At 43.9% G+C, this 19,650-nt stretch overlaps 1 protein-coding gene across 2 annotated transcripts in view; it reads left to right on the forward strand.

Moving 5' to 3' along the window:
- Window positions 1-10,912: 10,912 nt before the first annotated feature.
- Window positions 10,913-19,650, forward strand: part of Gnao1 (guanine nucleotide binding protein (G protein), alpha activating activity polypeptide O) — a 165,819-nt gene continuing 157,081 nt past the window's right edge. For both annotated transcript variants that reach the window (XM_005388343.2, XM_005388344.2), the window contains exons 1-2: window positions 10,913-11,853; window positions 12,074-12,116. In XM_005388343.2, coding sequence (XP_005388400.1) covers window positions 11,736-11,853; window positions 12,074-12,116 — 161 coding nt within the window. In that variant the 5' untranslated portion in view covers window positions 10,913-11,735. The remainder of the gene's footprint in view (window positions 11,854-12,073; window positions 12,117-19,650) is intronic.

The following is a 19,650-nucleotide window of genomic DNA, read 5'->3' on the forward strand; positions in this document are numbered from 1 at the left end:
ACACATTAATGGTTGAGAATAACTATAGGCAGTCCTGCAGAGAATAGGGAGGGTAGCAGTTTCATTACTTAGGTACAAAAAAAGAAATATAAATATGTGAGTAAGGTATGGCAGTAATGAAGCAGTCTGGCAGTAAACAAAAGTTTCATGCTGATTATGAGAAGGATGGGAGGAAGGTCCCACAATATCAACAGATAGAAACCCAAAATTGGAGAAATGTTTTAGGAGTCAGTATTGACAACAGGGAAAATGCCAACCAACAAATGATGAACATCACCCATGGGACAGCCTGCAGTAAGGATCGGCAAGGATCTAATCATACAGACTTTGGTTTAGGGACTGGCTTTTCATCTCCATTACATTTAAGAAATCAAGGTAGAACTATTATCCAGAAATAGTTAGAGAAAAGTCAGGAGAACCTTAAAGAGACCAATTATTGGAACCAGTCACAAGGACCAGAGCCCATACCCTAGGGTGAGCCTACTCCCATAACCAAACAGATCTAGCAGAAGCTGCTTAGTAAAGGTGAACCCATAAGCAAGCTCATCTTGTCCCCTCAGTTCGTTGTCACTGGCTGTACTCCTGGATCTATGTGATTTCCTTGGCTATCCTTTCTCAGTTCCCGTGGGGTTTCCCACTTATCCCATTCACCCACAAAGCCCAAAGAGGGATCAGCATAGAGATAGAAATGACACTCAACTACCATGCAACTACTTGGATTTTCCTTGCTCATTTGGACCTGGGTTAGTCTAGAATCTGTGATAAGGGTTAGCCACCCTAGAGAGCTACGTGGCCAGCTGAAAGGACTAGAAAAGCCCTATCTGACTCAGCTTCCCACCTCCTACCTGAATTACACTTCAGATGTAAGCCTCTGAATGCCCTTGTGATGGGGGTTTTCTCAGTAGTTACAATGATGACAGCTAGATGTGAAAGAAACTGATTCCTAAATAGAGTAACTCTCTGTGGAGGGAAGGGGGCAGCTGGATTCTGGCGTCAATAGCAAATTATCTTCACCCTTAAGAAATTCTGAAATGTCATCGCTTAGTCACTAGGATAGAGAACTCAGGTGTTTTCTGTATAGTTCTGCTTTTCTTAAAATAGATGGTACTTTTGTAGTGAAGGAAAACTTAAAGTTTTGTATGTATGCCTTAAGCATTTTATTTTAATTTAAAACATACATGAATGTTTATGAGCTAGTTTTTTGATGTAAGGCAAACATGGTTATTATTATTATTATTAGCAGCAGCAGCAGCAGCATTATGATTATTATTATACTAGGTTTTTTACTGGAGTCCCAGAATTTTGGGGGGGTTTTTTTGGAGGTGTGATTTGTTTGTTTTTTTGTTTTTGCAGTCCTGGGAATTGAACCGAGGGCCTTCAATTCACACCGAACTATATTCTCAGCCCTTATTATTTTTAATTTTTTATTTTGACACAGGGTCTCACCAACTTGCTAAATTGCCTTGGAAGGGCAACTTTCGATTCCTCCTGCCTCAGCCTCCACAGTGCTGGGATTATAGGTGTGTGCTACCATGCCGGTGTGGAGTTCCAGCATTATGTCTAACATAAACTATATCAAAAACAGATTCTCTAGAATTTCTAAAAACCTTAATGTCTGACTAACTATTAGATAAACCCATAAATCTTTGGTTCCCTCATGCTTAGAGCATTGGTGTCTCTAAGGCTGTGGAAGAATCTTGGTACGTTCCTCCAACCCCTGGAGGACAGCCTTTCAGCAAGTAGGCAAGGAACAACTAGTAATCACTAAAAGTGGAGAATTAGGAGAACCGTTAGAGCAAATGCCAGAGAAAATCACAAGAAAAGCATGACCAAACAGATCTAACAGAAGCTGCTTAGTAAAGGTGAACCCATAAGCAAGCTCATCTGTCCCCTCAGTTCGTTGTCACTGGCTGCACTCCTGGATCTATGTGATTTCCTTGGCTATCCTTTCTCAGTCCCCATGGTGTTTCCCACTCATCCCATTCACCCACAAAGAAATATTTTAAAAATCAATTGGTTGGTGATTATAAGCTACTATCTGCCTTCTATGCTGAAAGGAGTACAAGGTAATCTGGATTCCAGTATTTCTAGGAGTAGTGCCACTTCTAAGTTGGAAAGTCAGGCCACAGTCTTCTCATAATAATGGCTTGTTATGTTTACCAAGGTGTTATTTTTCTCAAGTAAATGTATGAGAGATTCTTTCTTGACCTAAAAGGGGGAAAAAAGTAAAGGGAACCATTTTGACAGGGGAACAGATATCCTCGGATTCAAGGATTAAATAATAGACTTGTAACACTTTCTTTCTTTGTTTGCTGGAGGGGCTCCTACCCATTATAACTCTGATTCTATAGTCTTTGTTATTTTCCACGTTCTCTGTCCACTCAGCTCAGATTGAGAATTACAGAGATAGAATAAAGAAGGTGTCTAAAATCCAGTTTCTTGATTAAGAAAACTGTAGTCTGAAATTGAATTAACTCTCCCAAAGATGGCTGAACAAAGACTAAAGGTTCTGTCTCTTCATTATGGTCCAGTGTTCTTCTCATTCTGTTATTTTTTGTTTTGAAAATTACTTTCATTTTTTATTTGTCCAAACCTATTGGGACTGAAGCTTACCAATGTCTTCCTTTAATTGCTGTATATCATGTACTCCCAATTTCTGGCTGTCACTTTTATGAAGGAGGGAATACTGTAAAACAGGGAAGATAGTCTGATAAATATGTCCTATAAAGACAATCTATTTTAAGACCTAGGAATAACTTGTTGGAGTGGATGCCACAGGACCATGAATTTCTTAAATAAAAATTTATGATACTCAATAATGTCTGATAAAAGGAATGAAAGATTAATGGAAAAAACTCACTAACATATGAATTACATAACTGGTCTCAGTGCTGTTTAAAAGAGTACCTTAGATATAATCTTTGAACCTAGGATCCTAAGGAAGTGGCATGATATGCCAAAAGGCCGCTGCCTTTGAATAAAGACATCTATCCTGATCAAACATCTTATCAACTGGGTAATCTTGAGCAGGTCACTTGAACTTCTCTAAGCTTAATTTCATAATGCATGAATAAAAATAGAAATCTTGGCTATTTCAAAGAGCTGTTATAAGGACCAAATCAAATAACACATGAGAAATTGTTATAGTTCAAAGGTCAGAGACTATATATATCATGATGGCAGGGAATCACATGTGTTGTATTCAACAATGTTCTCAGCCACTAACACCATGTCTGGCACACAGGAAGCACATAATATTAAATAAATTCATATATCAATAAATGAAGATAATTATGGGAAAATATTCTCATTACTAATTTTTAATGGGAAAATATTTATGGAAGGATAAAGGATAATGCATGAGTACAGCAAAGGCTGGAGGAAGAAAAAGAGAAAGAAAAAAGTGGCTGGCACCTTTCCTTCCTCAGAACAGAAGCAGAGGTAGTAGAATTAAAGAAAAGATGACCAAAAGTACCAGTCCTCAAAACTGCCCTTTTTCTTTCACAGCCCCTCATCCCAGGTTTCAATCCTACCATTGGTATTTTTAAGACTGATTTTAGGCATCAATGTCATTAATTTGAGTCATCTATAAGTCATTTCATTCAGTATTTTTAGTGAAATATGTATATGTCCTCTCTTTGTTCATAAGGAATAGTACTGCTTTACATTTATGTTGGATACAACTAACTTAAAGTCCTTCTTTCCTATTTTATTATATCTCTCTCTCTAAAGTCTATAGTGGTCAGGGGGGAAATCAGCGGACTTCAGGGACAGCTTAAGAGGAAAACAGTGCAGTTCTTTTCTTTTTTACTTCAAGCTGTAAATGACTGCAGCTAAAATCCTATAGGATAGGTGTCTGGCTAAAAATGTATCTCTATCTGAATTGTCCTTTTCCAATTTAATAGATATTTTCCATCATACACATAGGAATTCCATCAAAATGTTTTTCTCTGTCATAGAGGTCAGGATTTTGTAGGTCTTTGGGGAATAGATAAAATGCTAAATGTCAGCTCAACAGAAGAACCATGTTACCACATGGGAACACCATGTTCTTGATACTTGGCAGACTTTGGGAACATCCCAAACCATGTGTATTTTGGGGGATATGGACCACTCGCAAAATTAAATCAGTCTAGTTTAGCCAAATACCCTCAACCTACTCCTACGTTTCAGATAATTGATAACCTTCGCCCCTCCCAGTCACATTTATTACAAATGGTTAAAATGGTTTTAACCAGATTCAAATAAAATGTACCTGCTTTTTGCTTTCACAAATATAACTGACAGGAACAAAAAGAGTTCTATCTATAAAGAGCAATGTGGTAATAAGAGATTGGACCTTGAGCTTACAAAAGACTAATGAGATAATGTCTAAAATGTGTTTGAGGTGCATGTGTGAAAAGGCTCTATCAAGCTAGAAAATAAGATAAATAATGCAAAAAATCCTTGTGTCAGGAAATATGTATTTTTCAGAACAAAATATTAAGTAATACTTTACAAATATGCATATGCTAATCTTCTTGGTCAACTTCAGCCCAGGTAGACTGAAAAGTATTTGTAATTATTCCATCATAATAAATAAGAATACCAGCTTCTGCTGAAAGATTTGCCAAGAAAATTCAAACACAAAACCATGACTGTTGAGTAATGTCTTTGTATTAAGCCAAGTTTCCAACTTGAAGCTCAGCTCTTGGGCAATCTTATTATCAAAGTGAAAGCATGTGTTCTGGCCCCCTCCATCTTCCCACTCTATTCAAATCAAATGCATCCTGTGGGATTCCCTTGCTATCATAAATTGACAAAAACTGCAAAGCACACCCTCCTTGGGTTCCTGAACCATCAAAGTACACTCAACAGATAATGTCAAAAGTGACCATATAATGGGCTTTAGTAACTGAGAGCTCAAATCAATTATCTACAAGCCTTAATCTGCTCCTTCATTTAAAAGGACACAAAACGCATTTCTTCCTATGGCATTTTTTCCCTAACAATTATAAGAAAACTAATTTATTTTCATGATTCCTAAAAAATAACTAATGGGACATAAAGTTTAGCCAATAATTTCCTAGTGGAATATTGGCCTGTGCTCTTCTCACAAAAAATTCCTATAGGCCAATAATAATTCCAGGTATTTGTTTAAAATCAGTAGGATTCCATTATTCACACATTTACTTGAGACATCACCTTTTTTGAACTCACCCAATTTAAACACTTTCTAGTACAATCAAGTAACAAAATTTGTATTAGGGAAATCATAGAATCTCAAAGGTGGAAAGAGCTTTTATTTGTTATCTGATTTAACCCTTGCTTATACACAGGTGAATTTAGTTAACAATATTAAAAGTGATGACCTGTGGGCAGTAGGCATGTTTAACCTTTTGGGATACTCATAAAGTAATGACAACTCCCTCACCTCAAAGGAGGTAACAGTGCAGTAACAAGTTGCCCACTTGATTCCCTCAGCAACACTTGAGGGAAAAGTCTGATTATACAAATGAAAATTCTCAAGCTCCATCTCAGACATAATGAATCAGAAACTTTAGGGGTGGGCCTCGGAAATGTGTGTTTACCATAGGAAAGCATCTCAGGCCAATACTCATACACAGTAACGTTTGAGGACCATTGCTCTGGGAGGTCTGAGAAATATGCACAATATGTCAGTCAGGGAAATGTCAACCAGGGGGCTTGTCTTTTAGAGATATGAAAAAGAAAAGAAAGGAAAGGGAAGGAAATAGGAAAGGAAAAATAATAAGGGAAGGGAAGGAAAGGAAAAAGAAGGGGAGGCAAGGCAAGGCAAGAAAAATATCAACCAGTATCTTCCTTTACTAAAGCCAGATACTTATCAGCAAACAAGAAGTCATCTTTTAAAGTGATTCAGCCCAGACATTCTTGTAAATTATATTCACTACTAAGTCGGATTGTGAGCTATTGATTTATAATAGAAACAGTTCACAAACCCCAAATCTCTAGCAATCTACCATTCTATCAAATGCCTAATTCATTTGACATTTAGTTTCACTTAGCTCATGAACCACAGATGAGAGCCTATTTTCTTCCAATGACAGGAGTGTTCATAAGAAATTATAAGCTCCATAATTTTTTTCTGGTGACAAAAATACAAAAAAACTAGCTGTTACAGCTTGTATCTAGATGCCCCCCCAAAGCCTCATGCAGTCACAGGAGGGGGCTTTTTGGAGGTGGCTGGATCTAGGATGTGTGACACTGGGATCAAAGATGCAATTCTAGGATTAAAGGCATGAGTGCTATCACCCTAAGGGTGGGTAGCCTGGGTAAGATATAAAGGACAAAAAGAGGCTTGTCTGTGGTTACTTGTAGCTTATAGTTTGCTGCCTTCTGCCTTCTGCCTTCCGTGAACTGTTTCTCTTCTGCAATGCCCCTCTCCCATGCCACCCTGCCTTGGGGCTGGCCAACTATGAACTGAAACCTGTACAAAGTATGAGCTAAATAAATCTTTCTTCTTTTAACTTTAGATATTGGGTATTTTGTCTCAGCAATGAGAAAAGTAACTAAGACACTAGTTAACAGGAAGAAAAGTTGAGTTGAGCTAGACTTTAAGGATATAAATTCTGAGCAGATTAGTTGGCACATATAAATTCTACATAAGACCAATACTTTGCATTCAGAAAAATCACCTGGGGAGTGCCTATCAGTGCAAATTGCAGAGAAGTTTGATTTCGTAGAAATAAAGTAGATAACTGAATTTTTTAACAACTACCCTAGCTGGTTCTAATGTGAATAACTCTGAGATAACATTTGGGTGTCAGGATTTCAAAACTCCAAGCTCTTACCTAAGCCTTCCTTTGAGTCTAAATCAATATATATTAAACATAATAATGCATGTTTAATTCAAGTAATCACATAAGATGTAACAAATAGGGAAATTCAGTTCACTTAATCAGTCTAAATAGGGTAAATAAAAGCTGAGAAAATTGATTTATATCATGAGTTACTATCCTTCAGAACTGGGAGACACAAGAAATAAAAAAAGTGATTCTGTGTAGGCTTTGCCTTTATTCCTTTGAGAGTATATATACAACATTGAAGTTGTCTACTTTTAAAATATTAAATATGCTCAAAAGTGTGTGTGTGTGTGTGTGTGTGTGTGTGTGTGTGCATGCATGTGTGTGTAATAGCGATGATGCATCGCTAAGGGTAGGGTGAGAGTTATTTTCTGGCCAACAGCAATAATCAGAAAAATATAATTCAGAGGTTCATACAAAATAAAACTAAATAGCATCCCTATTCCTGATATTAGGATTGTAATTTCATGATTCCCACTGCAAACAGGAAGGAAGGAGGGAGGGAGGAAAGAAAGGGAGGGAGGGAAGGAAGGAAGGAAGGAAGGAAGGAAGGAAGGAAGGAAGAAAGGAAGGAGAGAAAGAGGGAAAGAAAGAAAATTAATTGTGGACAAGCTGAACATGTGTGTAGCATTGTCTAATTAATAAAATTTCCAGAGAACTCAAATACTCTTATCCTCACCTCCTTTTGGGAAACTAGAACATGCCTAGGTTCTGGGTTTGCAGGCTTTCTGAGTCATATATTATAAAAAGCATACTATCTCTCAATCCATAAACCCATAAAAGGTGCTCTGGCATATTACATACTTAATGACTTGGAGGCTTTGAACAACTTATTCAAGTCCCTGAGCTAAGGCTCAGCTTCTTCAGCTATAAAACAGGTACCCAGATCAATCTTGTTAAACACAAACTCCTGAGACCAAGAGATCTCTGAAATAAAAGGATTCATTGAGCTATTACAGATGCTGTCAGGAACAGAAATGAACAGTCAGGTCCTGGAACAAGGTTTTGCAGCTATCAGCATGGAGGCCAGGTAATAGTTGCAAAACATCTGCTAGATCTAAGAAGTATTAATATTTTATAATAAAGTCATGGGGAAGGAAGGCACAAATTACACTGAACCTACACTGGCTATTGAGAAGAAGAGTGAGATTACCCCCAATCAAGCTTTAGGACAGGAAGACAATGCATAAGGAGAAGCAGTGATTACCCTGGGCTTGGCTAGACCTGAAGCAGGGTGCAGTAGCATCTAGGGCAGTGGTGGTAAACCTATGGCAAAGGGGCCACAGCTGGCTGTTCTCACTGAAAGCTTTAAAAGGTCCCCTATCACCGATCTAGGGCGTCACAACATATATGCAAGATCGCAAAAAGTCTTTTGTTCTTTTTGGCTTGTAATTTGCTGTTGATTAATTTCTCCCCATCTCTCTTTCTATCCCTTGGTCCTTTGTGAGTAAATGTAGGACATCTCCGAACTGTTCTCTTATCAATCTCTATTCATGGTCTAGGCTCTTTCCACTCAGCCATGACGCTTCCCACACCACGGTGCCTAACTGAGGTTTATGTGGGAGGATCACATGAGATAATTTTTGTAAAAGTGCTCTGTAAGCTGTAAAGCACCATACAGATGAAGCGGATTATTATTAGTCTTTTATGAAACCCAGCCATAAAGATGCAAAGTGACCCAGAAAATGAAAACAGGATAGGCAAACCTGAAATACAACATCTACAGAGCCTAGCACATGACCTCACATACATGGTAGTAGGTGCTTAGGAAGAACTGAGTAAAGAAAAACACAAAATGAGTTTGCGCCTGCCTCCACCATGTTAGGTCTGATACCAAGACAGAATATATCTAAAGTCAAGGATAGTTTCATTCAGTCAAACCCAGAATCGTAAATGAAGGAGCACTGAAATGCAAAATGTGACCTACCATCTGCAGTGAAACAGTTAAATCCTTCCTCACCTCTTCCATCTTTCAAATGCAGCCTTGTAGAAATAGAATCCGGGTGAAGTTGCTGAAGTGTTCTCTGGTAGGTCTGTATAATTGCCCTAGCAACCTCTAGAGGAAATGACACAATTCTGTAGAAGGTTGGGTACCTAAGCTCTCTGCTTTGGATCTGGAGGGCTGATTCTTACCGATAATTCTGATTTTAAGCCAAACCAGATTCATCCCCTAACCCAGTGATGATGAACTTTTTAGAGACGGAGTGCCCAAACTATAGCACTAAACCCACTCACTTATCACAGAGCGCCAACACTGCATTTTAAACCTGAATACTGAGATTTTACTTTAAAAAAAAAAAACCTCATACACTTGGCTCACGTGCCAGCAAAGAATGTTTTCCATGCCCGATGCCCCAGGCCTGCCATAGGTTCGCCATCACTGCCCTAACCCCTTTCCCTCAATCACAAACAAGAAAGGAGAAGCAGGGATGGGGGAGGTAGGAAAACAGTTATTTACTGTATAAAACTTAGTTTCCTAGAATACGTAGACTACGATTCAAATTTAAATATTTAAATTACATCATATGCAACTTTTGACATAGTTATTTGCAGAATGAGGCAGACCCGTACTGGAAATACCAAATTTAAAAACGTCAAAGGAAAAAATGTTTTCTTCTGGGTGGGCCTTAATTGCCTTCTTTATCCCTCATTGCAAATATATTTTTATGCTGGGTAACATTTCCAAAACAGGAGTGTTTTTTCTGCTGTTGAGACAAACAAGTTTGCTTTCAAAGCCACAGAAATGCCCAACTGTTAGAAAAAAATGTTTTTCTCTGGCCTCTTGCCTGTCTTATTTCCTTATAGCCTTGCCCATTGGCCCCTTTCTCTAAGAGGGCCCCTGGGGCTGTCTGTCTGGTGGAACTGATTGTAAAACTATTTTGTGCTTAAGAACTAGTTTCTCCAGCATCGCACAGACCACCCACAACATGCCCAATCTTGGCAAATGTCTACTGGTTTCCCCAGTGTTTGATGAACTGTACACTGAGTAACTGACCTGAGTTTCTGCGTCTCCGTTTGAGAACAGATGAGGGTAAAGATGTCTCTCTCTTGCCCTCCCTCCCTTTCTGATGAGCCAAGGAGGAAAACCTCTTACCAAAAATCTATGCAAAATTCATCTTGCTCGTTTGTGTTCTCGGAAGGGGGTGGGTGGGATACGGTAACTAAGCAAACTGGATGATACAACACTTGCAGAAGCATTTAAAGGGTGCACAGAGAAAAAATATTTGCTAGAAGCGCCCTGGAAAGCCGGACCCCTGGGCAGTTGGCCCCAAGGCCTCCCGGGGTAGGATCCGCCTCCTACACCGCGGGCAGGGTTCAGTATCCCGGAGTAGGGTGGACAAAGGCCAAAGGAGGCAGAAGCTCCTGGAGAACAGGCCACAGTTTTGTCTCAGCCTGCTGTATGCTCCTCTCAGGCACCTTCCATCACACGCTAGGTGCTCAGTAAATGTGGACTCAAGCGGCCCCTCCCTCCGCCCCGTCTCGAGGCGAAGTACGGGATGCGCGGGTTGATTCTGACCCACCATCCCCTCACGCTGGCTAAGGCAGTCCGGCCTCGGCTAACGCCCAGCAGCTAGAGAACCAGCCCGAAGGCGAGCTGCAGGAGGAGCGCCTGGGAGCTCTGGGAGAGCCGCAGAGCCCGCGCAGGCGGGGAGCGGGGGCGCCCACCTGACCACCGCACGGGCTGCGCAACCCCGCACTCCCATTGAGCAGGAGGCCCCCGCGGGCGGGGTGGGGCGGGGTGGGGCCCGCAGCGCGCGCCGGCGCTCACGCCACGCCCCCAGGCTCCAGGCCACACCTTCCAGGCCATAGGCTCCGCCCCTGGCCCTGGCACCGTCCGCCCGCTCCCCGCCCGCGCCTAACGCAGGCTAGGAGGGAGCAAGGTGGGGGGAGACCACGCCGCGTGAGCGCGTGCGCACCACAGGCAGCTGACGCGGGCCCCAGTGCGCGCGCCGCCCCGTCTCCGCCCGGCCTGTCCCGGGGGCCCGGCGCGCGGACCTGCTGACGTCAGCGGGCGGCCCGCGGAGCCGGGTGCACTGAGCCGCTGGCGCACTCCCGCGCTGCGCTCGCCCCCTCCCGAGTCCGGGCGCCAGCGTGCGCGCGCCTTCGTTCGCTCGTTCGCTGTCCCTTCATTTTTCCTCCTCCCTCCCTGCCTCGGTCTCTCTCTCTCTGTCCCTCCCTCTCTCTCTCTCCCTCGAGCTCCCCGCCAGCCGCCGCTCCCTCACGCTCCCCCAATCTCGGAAAGGCTCTGCCGAGCGATGCAAGCTGTGGGAGACAGCGACACCGCCTTCTGCTAGAGCCCTGCCCCCCGGCCCGGCCCCCTGCCCAGCCCTGCCCAGAGCGCGGGGGTCGGCGAAGGCGCAGGGGACGCACCGACGGCGGAGCCCCGGCGATGCACATGCAATAGCAGCACCCCCTAACTCACGCCCTCCACACCCCGCGCCGCCGCCGCCGCCGCCGCCTCCGCCTCCTCCTCCGCCTCCTCCGGCAGCCGAGGCAGAAGGACCCACCCTGCCCCCACCCCACCCTCCGCCGGCTCCGGCTGCGGATCCAGCCTCGACTCTTATTTTATTTATTTTGGGTCGTGCACTAGCCTCGGTGCCTGCATCCCGCGCCTCCTCGGCCCTCGGGCGCCTCCTCCCTCGGCTCGGGAGCCTCAGACCCCGGCCACCCTCGCCTCCGCACCCCCAGACCCCTGCCGGCTGCCGCGAGTCTCCGCTGCTGGAATCTTGATAGCGGCTCTCTTTTGGGGGGTCTCCGGTTTTTCGGCATTTTTGTTCCCACCCAAGAAGAGGATAACGTGATTTTTCCCCCTTTGAGCCCAGGCTCTGCTCTCTGGGGGGGTGGGGGGCGCGCCGAGCCGGGGAGCCGAGCCAGCCGAGTCCTGCGGGCTGTGGCAGGGAAGGGGCCACCACCATGGGATGTACTCTGAGCGCAGAGGAGAGAGCCGCCCTCGAGCGGAGCAAGGCGATTGAGAAAAACCTCAAAGAGGATGGCATCAGCGCCGCCAAAGATGTGAAATTACTCCTGCTGGGTAAGAAATGCTGCTACCTCCCCCATTCTCTGACCCCGGCCACAGCGCAGCCCCTGCCACCCGCTCCCCCACCCCACTTGCGCCCTGGGAGACCTGGTTCCTGAGTTGGCACCACCATGTGCCCAGGACCGCTCACCCCCTCGCATGCCTTAAGCCGCCCCCTCCCCGTTCCCCTAAACTGACACTTACCAGTTTTTTCCCCCTGTCTGTGTCCCAACAGGGGCCGGAGAATCAGGAAAAAGCACCATTGTGAAGCAGATGAAGTAAGTCCCTGTAGCCCCGGGGTTTGTACTTTTATTAAGAATAATTTTTAAAATCGTTTTTATTACCTTGCTCACTCCACATTGCTCTCCCAGGCCTGGCTTTTAATTCGTGTACACACACACACACACACACACACACACACACACACAGACCTGGCATTGAGTCCCCTCCCCCACTCCCTACGTTGGCTCTGGGTCCTCCACCCCAACTCCTGGTGTGGGTGGTTTTGGGGGAGGGAAGGGGAGCGCCTGTAGTTGTATGAATGACAGTGTCCGCCATATTGATCAGAACATCACACTATTGGTATGGTTATGATCATTACTCTTGCTCGTGGAGTATTCCTTGTGTTTCGCTGCCTCCATTTCTGTCTCTAATTCTGTCTCTGTATCGCCTCTTCCTTCCGTGCTCTCCACCGCATCTATAATCCCACGTCCCCCTGCTCTGCTCCCAGGGCAGTGATTTTGAACTTGCCTAAAACATGGAGGGGACCCAGCCCTAAACTGGGGTGGAGGATCAAGAGTCTGCTGTTCATGTATTTGGTGCTGAATTGGAGGCTGTGGTTTTTACTACCCACCCACCCCCGCCAGGGTTAGGGGAGGGGGCGTGTGCTAAGGGAAGGGGTGGGTTTCCAAGCGGATGTGATAGGCACAGCTGTATCCGAACCCGAGATAGAAAGGGAAGCTGGCTGTGAGGCTGAATGCCCGCCCCTTGCTGCCCCTGGCCCCTGTGCTCCCCCGCCCTCGCAGCGTTTGCTCGCCTGATACGGACAGTTTTCCTTCGCTTGCTGGCCTTTATCAGTGCATGTATTTACTTTCTGCATAGGCCGTATAATCTGTGTAATCTACCCACAATGCGGATTTCGGGCCCCACTTGCCAGCCGCCCCCTTCTGCCTTAGATATCAGTTTCCCCTCCTAATTAACTGGGGGTGGATTTGAGTGATGGTTGAAAATTAAAACAAAATGGGATATTCCTTCCTTTCCACACTTTCTCAATAGGGAGCCTCGCCCCTCCTTCCCGCTTGCAGGCTCGCTTCTTGTCCCATCCACTCGGCAGCTCCTGGCGAGCGCAAAGGCAGCTTTGCTTGGGGAGGGGGTGGCCGGTTTGGGAGGGGTCTGCGCCCTCCGGGCCTCGAAGCCCTGCCGCTTCCGTTGACCTGTCAGTTCGGGACGGAGGAGTTCGTTAAGACCGTTTAGCGAGGATTCCACGTCGCTTTGCTGTGACACCTTCGTGCACACACAAGCTCCTAATTAGAGGCTGCTGTGCAGTAAACAAAAATGATTATTTTTCAGCTTGACAGAATAGCCGAAGTAATTGCATCCCATAGGAAAACAGTGGAAAATAAAAACCCCTTTCGTGGGAAGGTGGGTGGGAGAGGAAGCATGCTTGAGGTTTCAGAACCAAGAAGCAAAAAATCTTGCATGTGTAACAGGCATGACAAGCGGGTTCCAGGCGGCGCCATGATGGTAGGGAGTAGCGGCTCCGAGACAGTTTCCCCCATCTGCTTGACGTGTTCTTGTTTTTGTTCGAGAGCTCCCTGGGGCTTTCTTCATAGAGGCCCCTCGGCTTGCCGCACCCTTCTGAGCCACGGGTAACCTGGCCTGGGGCTTCTCTGGAGCTTGTGCAACCCAAAAGGATGGGGAGGCGGGGCCTGGGGAATTGCTCTTTGCAACAAGGTTCATATTGATTTCTGCCAGGAGCCTCTCAGGTCGGGCAGTCCAGCCCGCGCCACCGCTTTCTCCCTAAAGGGAATGTTTCAAAAGTTCAAAAGTCTGTATTCTGCAGTCGCAGCCTGCGAACTCGGTAGAAACCCCAGACTCCGGAGCTGGGTGAGGTTTCAGGCGTTGTGAGTGGTGGACAGCGCCCAGCGGAGGCCGGAAAAGTCTGTGGGGTTCAGCTAGGTGGTGCTCGGCTAGGCTCGGCGCGGCCTGGGCGCGGGGCTCGGAGGGACTCGGGATTGTTCGGAACCGAGTCGGGCCCGCCGCCGAGAGGGCCGAAGTCATTCGGAAACCCTCGAAGGAAGGGAGAGAGAGAGGAAGGTAGGAGGGAGGCAACTATGGCCTGCAAATTAACTTTCCCACCGCCACAGCCACCCGTTACCTGCTTTTCCTGAACATGACCCATAAATTAGGTTGATTTAATAAGAAGTTTAAAAATATACACTGGGTCCCCCAAAGGGTACCTTGCCTTTTTTTATTCAAAGAGAGCTCTGCTCTCTGAGGAGCTAGGTGTGCCACTTTAGAATGAAAATTCCTGATTATCTACTGGGGCAAGAAATCTTAAATGAAGGCCGTATGTAGACTTTCTGGGGAAAGTCCTTTTTGTCTTGTATTTGGTTACACAGTGTTTGATACTCGAGACCATTAACTTAGAAATCAGATCAGTTCCTCCCTTTTTGTTACACTTCCCCCTTTCCTCAGTCCCACTGGACCTTTGGAGGGAAAAATATTAGGCAAAACAGATTTTGTAGTTTAAAAACTAGTTCTATTTTGAAAGAAAGCACAGTACCCCAACTCTCTTTAGGAAATAGGCTGGTTTTCTCAAATCGTTGGTCAGAAAAGGGTGTCTGGCCAATGTAAATTTTGCCATGAGGGACCCTAGCAACCTACCCTCATGAAGCACTGATGAATGGCAGCTTTTCCTGTGAGCCCTCCAGTATGGTTTAAAATAAATCAGACCAGGGCTTTTTGCCAAGCTGGATACAGGACTTGTTTTATTAACCACAAAGTGAAGGATTGGTGTCACTGTATCCTAATGACAAATTCTTTTGAGTCCTCATTTGCAGACATGGTTTTTAGGATCACTACTTCACTAAGAGTCACTTTGAGTCAGGAGCATGTTATTTTCTGGATGGAGCTGGCCCCAAAAATCTTGGTAGCATTTAGAGGAAGCAGTTTTCTACTTTTCTCTGCAATATGATTGGCAACCAACCTATCAGGCCATATGTATGAGTGAATTAGGATGCTGTGTTGTTTCACCTGGCCAGATGAAATTAGATAGTCCTCTATGAGTGACATCCTATGAGAACCCAGTGATTTCCTAACGGGACTTGATTAGTAGCACAGCCTATTTGGTTGAGAGGAAGAATATCAATATTCAGACACTGCTGAACGTTTACCGTTTCTAGAAGAGCAAAGAGTCATTCCATTGAGGCTGTATTCTTATCCGCGTTGTAGAGTGCTGATTAGAAGAAGGAATAGGCTTCCATATACGTCTGGTCTGTAGAAATTGAAGTTAAATGATAAAGGACCAGCTGGCAGATGCTGCTTAGAACAGTGTAAACATCCTCATCAGCCCAGGAGCATTGCATAGACCTGGCCTTTGAAATTTTTCGGCTTGATACATGTTAAAGGGGAAACTTCTTCAGAGATGCCACAGATTAGATTGTACTGAGAAACTTGATTCTCAACACTTTTTTAAAAGTTAATTTCTCTTGAACATAGCTTTCTGTGGTTTTTTCCCTTTGTACATGTGATTGTGAATTAGTGTTTGGGAGCTTTGTGTTGGCCAATCTGAAACATTTCAGTGCTGAGAAATAAATAGTGATGGTTGAGATCACAGAAATATAATTTTACACATACTGCGAGTAATCATGGACTGTTTTTTGTGTGCAGCATTTTTAATAATTTTGCTTGTTTTCGGGGATTGTAACCTCACCTTTTATGCAGCCTCATCATTTTGCACTCAATCCGTTGGACTCTTAGTTATTCAGACTAACAGAACTTTTAAGGAAGTGTCATTTTTATTGAATTGCCACAGTCTTAAAGGAAATCTTTTAAAGAATTACATTTTACAAAGTGTAGAATCAATAGACCATCACTTTAGCTGACTTCCCAGTTCAGAACAAATAGTTGGAACTGCTCGGACTGTGTATGTAATGAAAATACCAAATGAACTATGGAGTTTTCCTGGGAAGGTACCACACTTACCCTCATTTGAGGTCCTGAGTTTACTGGGATGTTGAGTTCAGGTTGTCTTTGGAACATTAAAAAGGTTTTGTTTTACAAAGACAGAACTCAAAGGTGACAGCAAGGCATTGCTTGCTCACTGGGAAACTTAACCTAAATAGACACAGTAAAATGGAGTGTTTCCGACATGCATTCATTTCCAAGGCACCTGCTCAGTGCTTTTTTAATACAAACTTAAGGCTTTGCCTGATGACGACATCACTGCTCATCCAAGTGTATGGCAAAAGGGTGTTTGCCATACATGCCTAAAGGATCCTATGTTGTGGTTGCATTCCACTGACAGCTACCCTTCTGGATTTGTGGGCTTATTTTTTCTGCATTCGTCATGTTGACTGCATTGCCTGCCTCCCTTCCTTCTGTCTCCATGTTTATTCAAATGGCTGCACCTTGCTCTCTGGAGACTGGGAGCCCGAACAGAATGTTGGATCTAGTAGCAGATGAGTTCTTCTTTGATGATGGATGGGACTCTCTCCCTCCCTACTGTTCAATGAGCTGTAAATACCAGCAGACCTTCCTGCTAGAAGAGTAGCAAACAGTCCACCTGATCTCCTCATAAATCAGCTATGGAATTCCTGAACTTCAGTTACTTATTGGATTCTGAAATGGAACCTGTATGCTTGTGGGAAAGGTTGTTCCCAGTTAGGTTGTTAAATGAGTGAAGCTTCATGTGGATTGATGTGGGTGAATAGGAATCCAGGATTTCTTTTGTGTGTGTGGAGTGGATGAGATGTACAGTGCCCAGAACCAGTGCCATAATTTTGTTTTGTTTCAGCATGTGTCACTCCCAGATGATATTGTACTTCTTAGAGTGCCATACCTTTAAGAAACAGGACAAGATCACTCATGTTTTTTAGCGGCTCACAGCACCTTATCTCTGTTAACACTGGAGATTTAATATGAGTAGGATAAGGTCCTCTTTTCTGACATGTGCTTCAGCCCATCTGGCTACGGGAACTTTGTCTCCCAGGATGTGTTCTTTTTCGAGCCTTAAGCCAGATAGGCCGTTATTGCGAGAGCCCATCTTGATCTGAAAGGCAACAAACAAGTTGGTTAAGGGAATGATTCCAAGCTTGAAAAAACATTTTGGGTTAGCCCCAGAACTGACACTAGCCAAAAACAGTTTTTAATTTTGAAAAAAAAAAAAAAAATAGAAAATGTTCATGTATCTGTATGTGTGTGTACTTACATGGATTTTAACACAGATTCTGTGAGAAGGGCACTGCATGTCATGTTTACTGATGGCATCATAATGAAAAGCCTAACAGTGCTTGGATAACTTGCATTCTAAAAATTCATTCAAAGTTGTGTCCTAGTCTTACTTACCCCATCCCTCCCATTCACACATAGCACCAGTAAAAAAGAATTGTCCAGCAAACCAGATTAGCAGAAGGAGGAAGGCGAGGAAACGGCAGTGACATGCTAACTGGCTCAGAGGAATAAGTAGTTTCTTGTTCAGAGAAGGCGTTCTAGCATGCTGCTCTAAAACTGAAAGATGGATAAGAGCGTGGTCTGTGTAACCAGGCTGCCCAGTTTCAAATCTTGGCACTAGCACTAACTAGATGTGTGTAATTTTAGAATGGTAACTTAATTTTTTATACCTCAGTTTTCTTGCCCATGAAATGGGACTGTTAAAAAAAATCCTTAATGAGGTTATTGTGAGTATGAAATGAGTTAATTTATGAAATGCACTTACAACAGTGTTTAGAACACAGAAGCCATTATACAAATGTTAGCTCTAGTTTTTGTCCTTAGACTGATTAGTGGGTGTTCTCTTCCCATATGGAATTATTTTATCAAGTATGTGGGACTTAGCCACGAGGGGTGGGGGGTAGAGGGTATTCATGTTCATGGCTTCTTCCCCTTGCCTGCTCTGCAGTACCAGTTATATAACCAACTGTGTTGTCATAACTGATGTGACATTTTCGATGGTGCAGCTGCTTCAGCTTAGGAGATTGGGGTAACATTATAAAGAGTGGGAAAGAGCACTGAATCAGGAGTCCAGACCAGCAGCTCTGCCTATGCCCCTCTGAGGGTGCATTTTCCTGAAAGAGTTGGACCAGGGGTAGATTTGGACTAGGGGTACTCAAGTTCTCTTCCTGTTCTAAATGGTGCATAAAATTGGGAATCTTCGTTTTCAGGCTCTTGAGATTCTAACTATAAAAGCATCAATTATTGTTCTATCCCTAAAAGGTGTGGGCTGTCCTTGAAAGTTCTTTTAAGGGTAACATAATTGCAGACTACCAACCTCAACCACCAAGTTTTGTCAGGCAAAAAGGTCATACACCTGGGAAGCATTTGGAGAAATCCACCTCTAACCAGACTTTTCGTACAGGTATGGTTCCCAGACCAAAGAGAAGGATTTGAAAGTGTATCGTTAGTAAAAAACAGGATGTTACTGGGTGTAGAGAGCCAGTGACATGTGAGAGAGAAGTGGTTTTTCTGTGGCTTCCAGGATGCTCACAAATAGAGGCAGCCCTGGCTTCTACTAGGGATGATGACATGTGAAGGAACTTGTCTGGATTCAGGTACTGAAGGTCCAGGAAGTTGGGAGACTTGCAGATTAATAAGGAAGAATCAAGAGAGCTGTACAGTAATTTTGACTTACTCCCTGACTCTAGGCAGATCATCCAGCCCCTCCGGGCCTCAGTTAGTTCAACTCCTAACTAGGATATGGGCTTTCACCACAGAATTTCTCATGCCTCTTCCATGTTTCCAGTTCTAAGATGCAGTAAATGCCAAGAGAAACCTAGAAGCTTGAAATGCAGTAGGGAATAATGGGAGTATTTACCACCCACAGCTTTTATCTGCTGAGCCATCTTTAGTTCTAATTTTCTTTACAGAGAAGAGGAAAAACATTGTTCTTTTCATAGCACCAAAAAATTAAAGTAAAATAAAATCCTGCTCGGCTAATAGGCAGTGCCCCAAATTTGTCCCTCTAATCTCCTGTCAGCCATCTAAGAAGCAAGAAGAGTGGGGGAAAAGATAATGTATAAGAATAAGGCTCCATAGCTAAAGACTTACCCTGAATTCCCAGGTGTGTCTTAGACAACAGATAGATTTTCTATAGAAAATAATTTCTTACAGAAATAGTTTCCCTTGCTTTAAAACTGACTCTCCCACCTGCACCAAACTGCCTGCTTCCCACCCCACCAAAACCACTAATGCATATCACACATTGCAGATTAATTAGATATCTGTGTATCTGTATCCCTTGCTAGTCTGGGTGCTCCTTCCTTACCATGACTCCCAAAAGCAAGGATGTTGACTTATTTTTACACATAATACGGTACTGAGCCCAGGACCTGGCATAAAGTTAGTATTTAAGAAGTACTAGTTGAAGAACAGAAAGACACAAAAAGCAAGCAAACTAGCTAGCTTATGGTTCTGTTCTTTTTCTTTTTTTTTTTGTTTTTGTTTTTGTTTTTGTTTTTCTCCGGTACCGGGAACCGAACTCATGACCTTGCACTTGCCAGGCAGGCGCTTTGCCACTGAGCTAAATCCCCAGCCCCTAGCTTATGGTTCTGTATAAGCCAGAATAATATTGAAAGGTTTTGGTGGCTATAGGCT

The sequence above is a fragment of the Chinchilla lanigera genome, unplaced genomic scaffold, assembly GCF_000276665.1.
Source record: "Chinchilla lanigera isolate Chin_1 unplaced genomic scaffold, ChiLan1.0 scaffold00032, whole genome shotgun sequence".
NCBI lineage: Eukaryota > Metazoa > Chordata > Mammalia > Rodentia > Chinchillidae > Chinchilla > Chinchilla lanigera.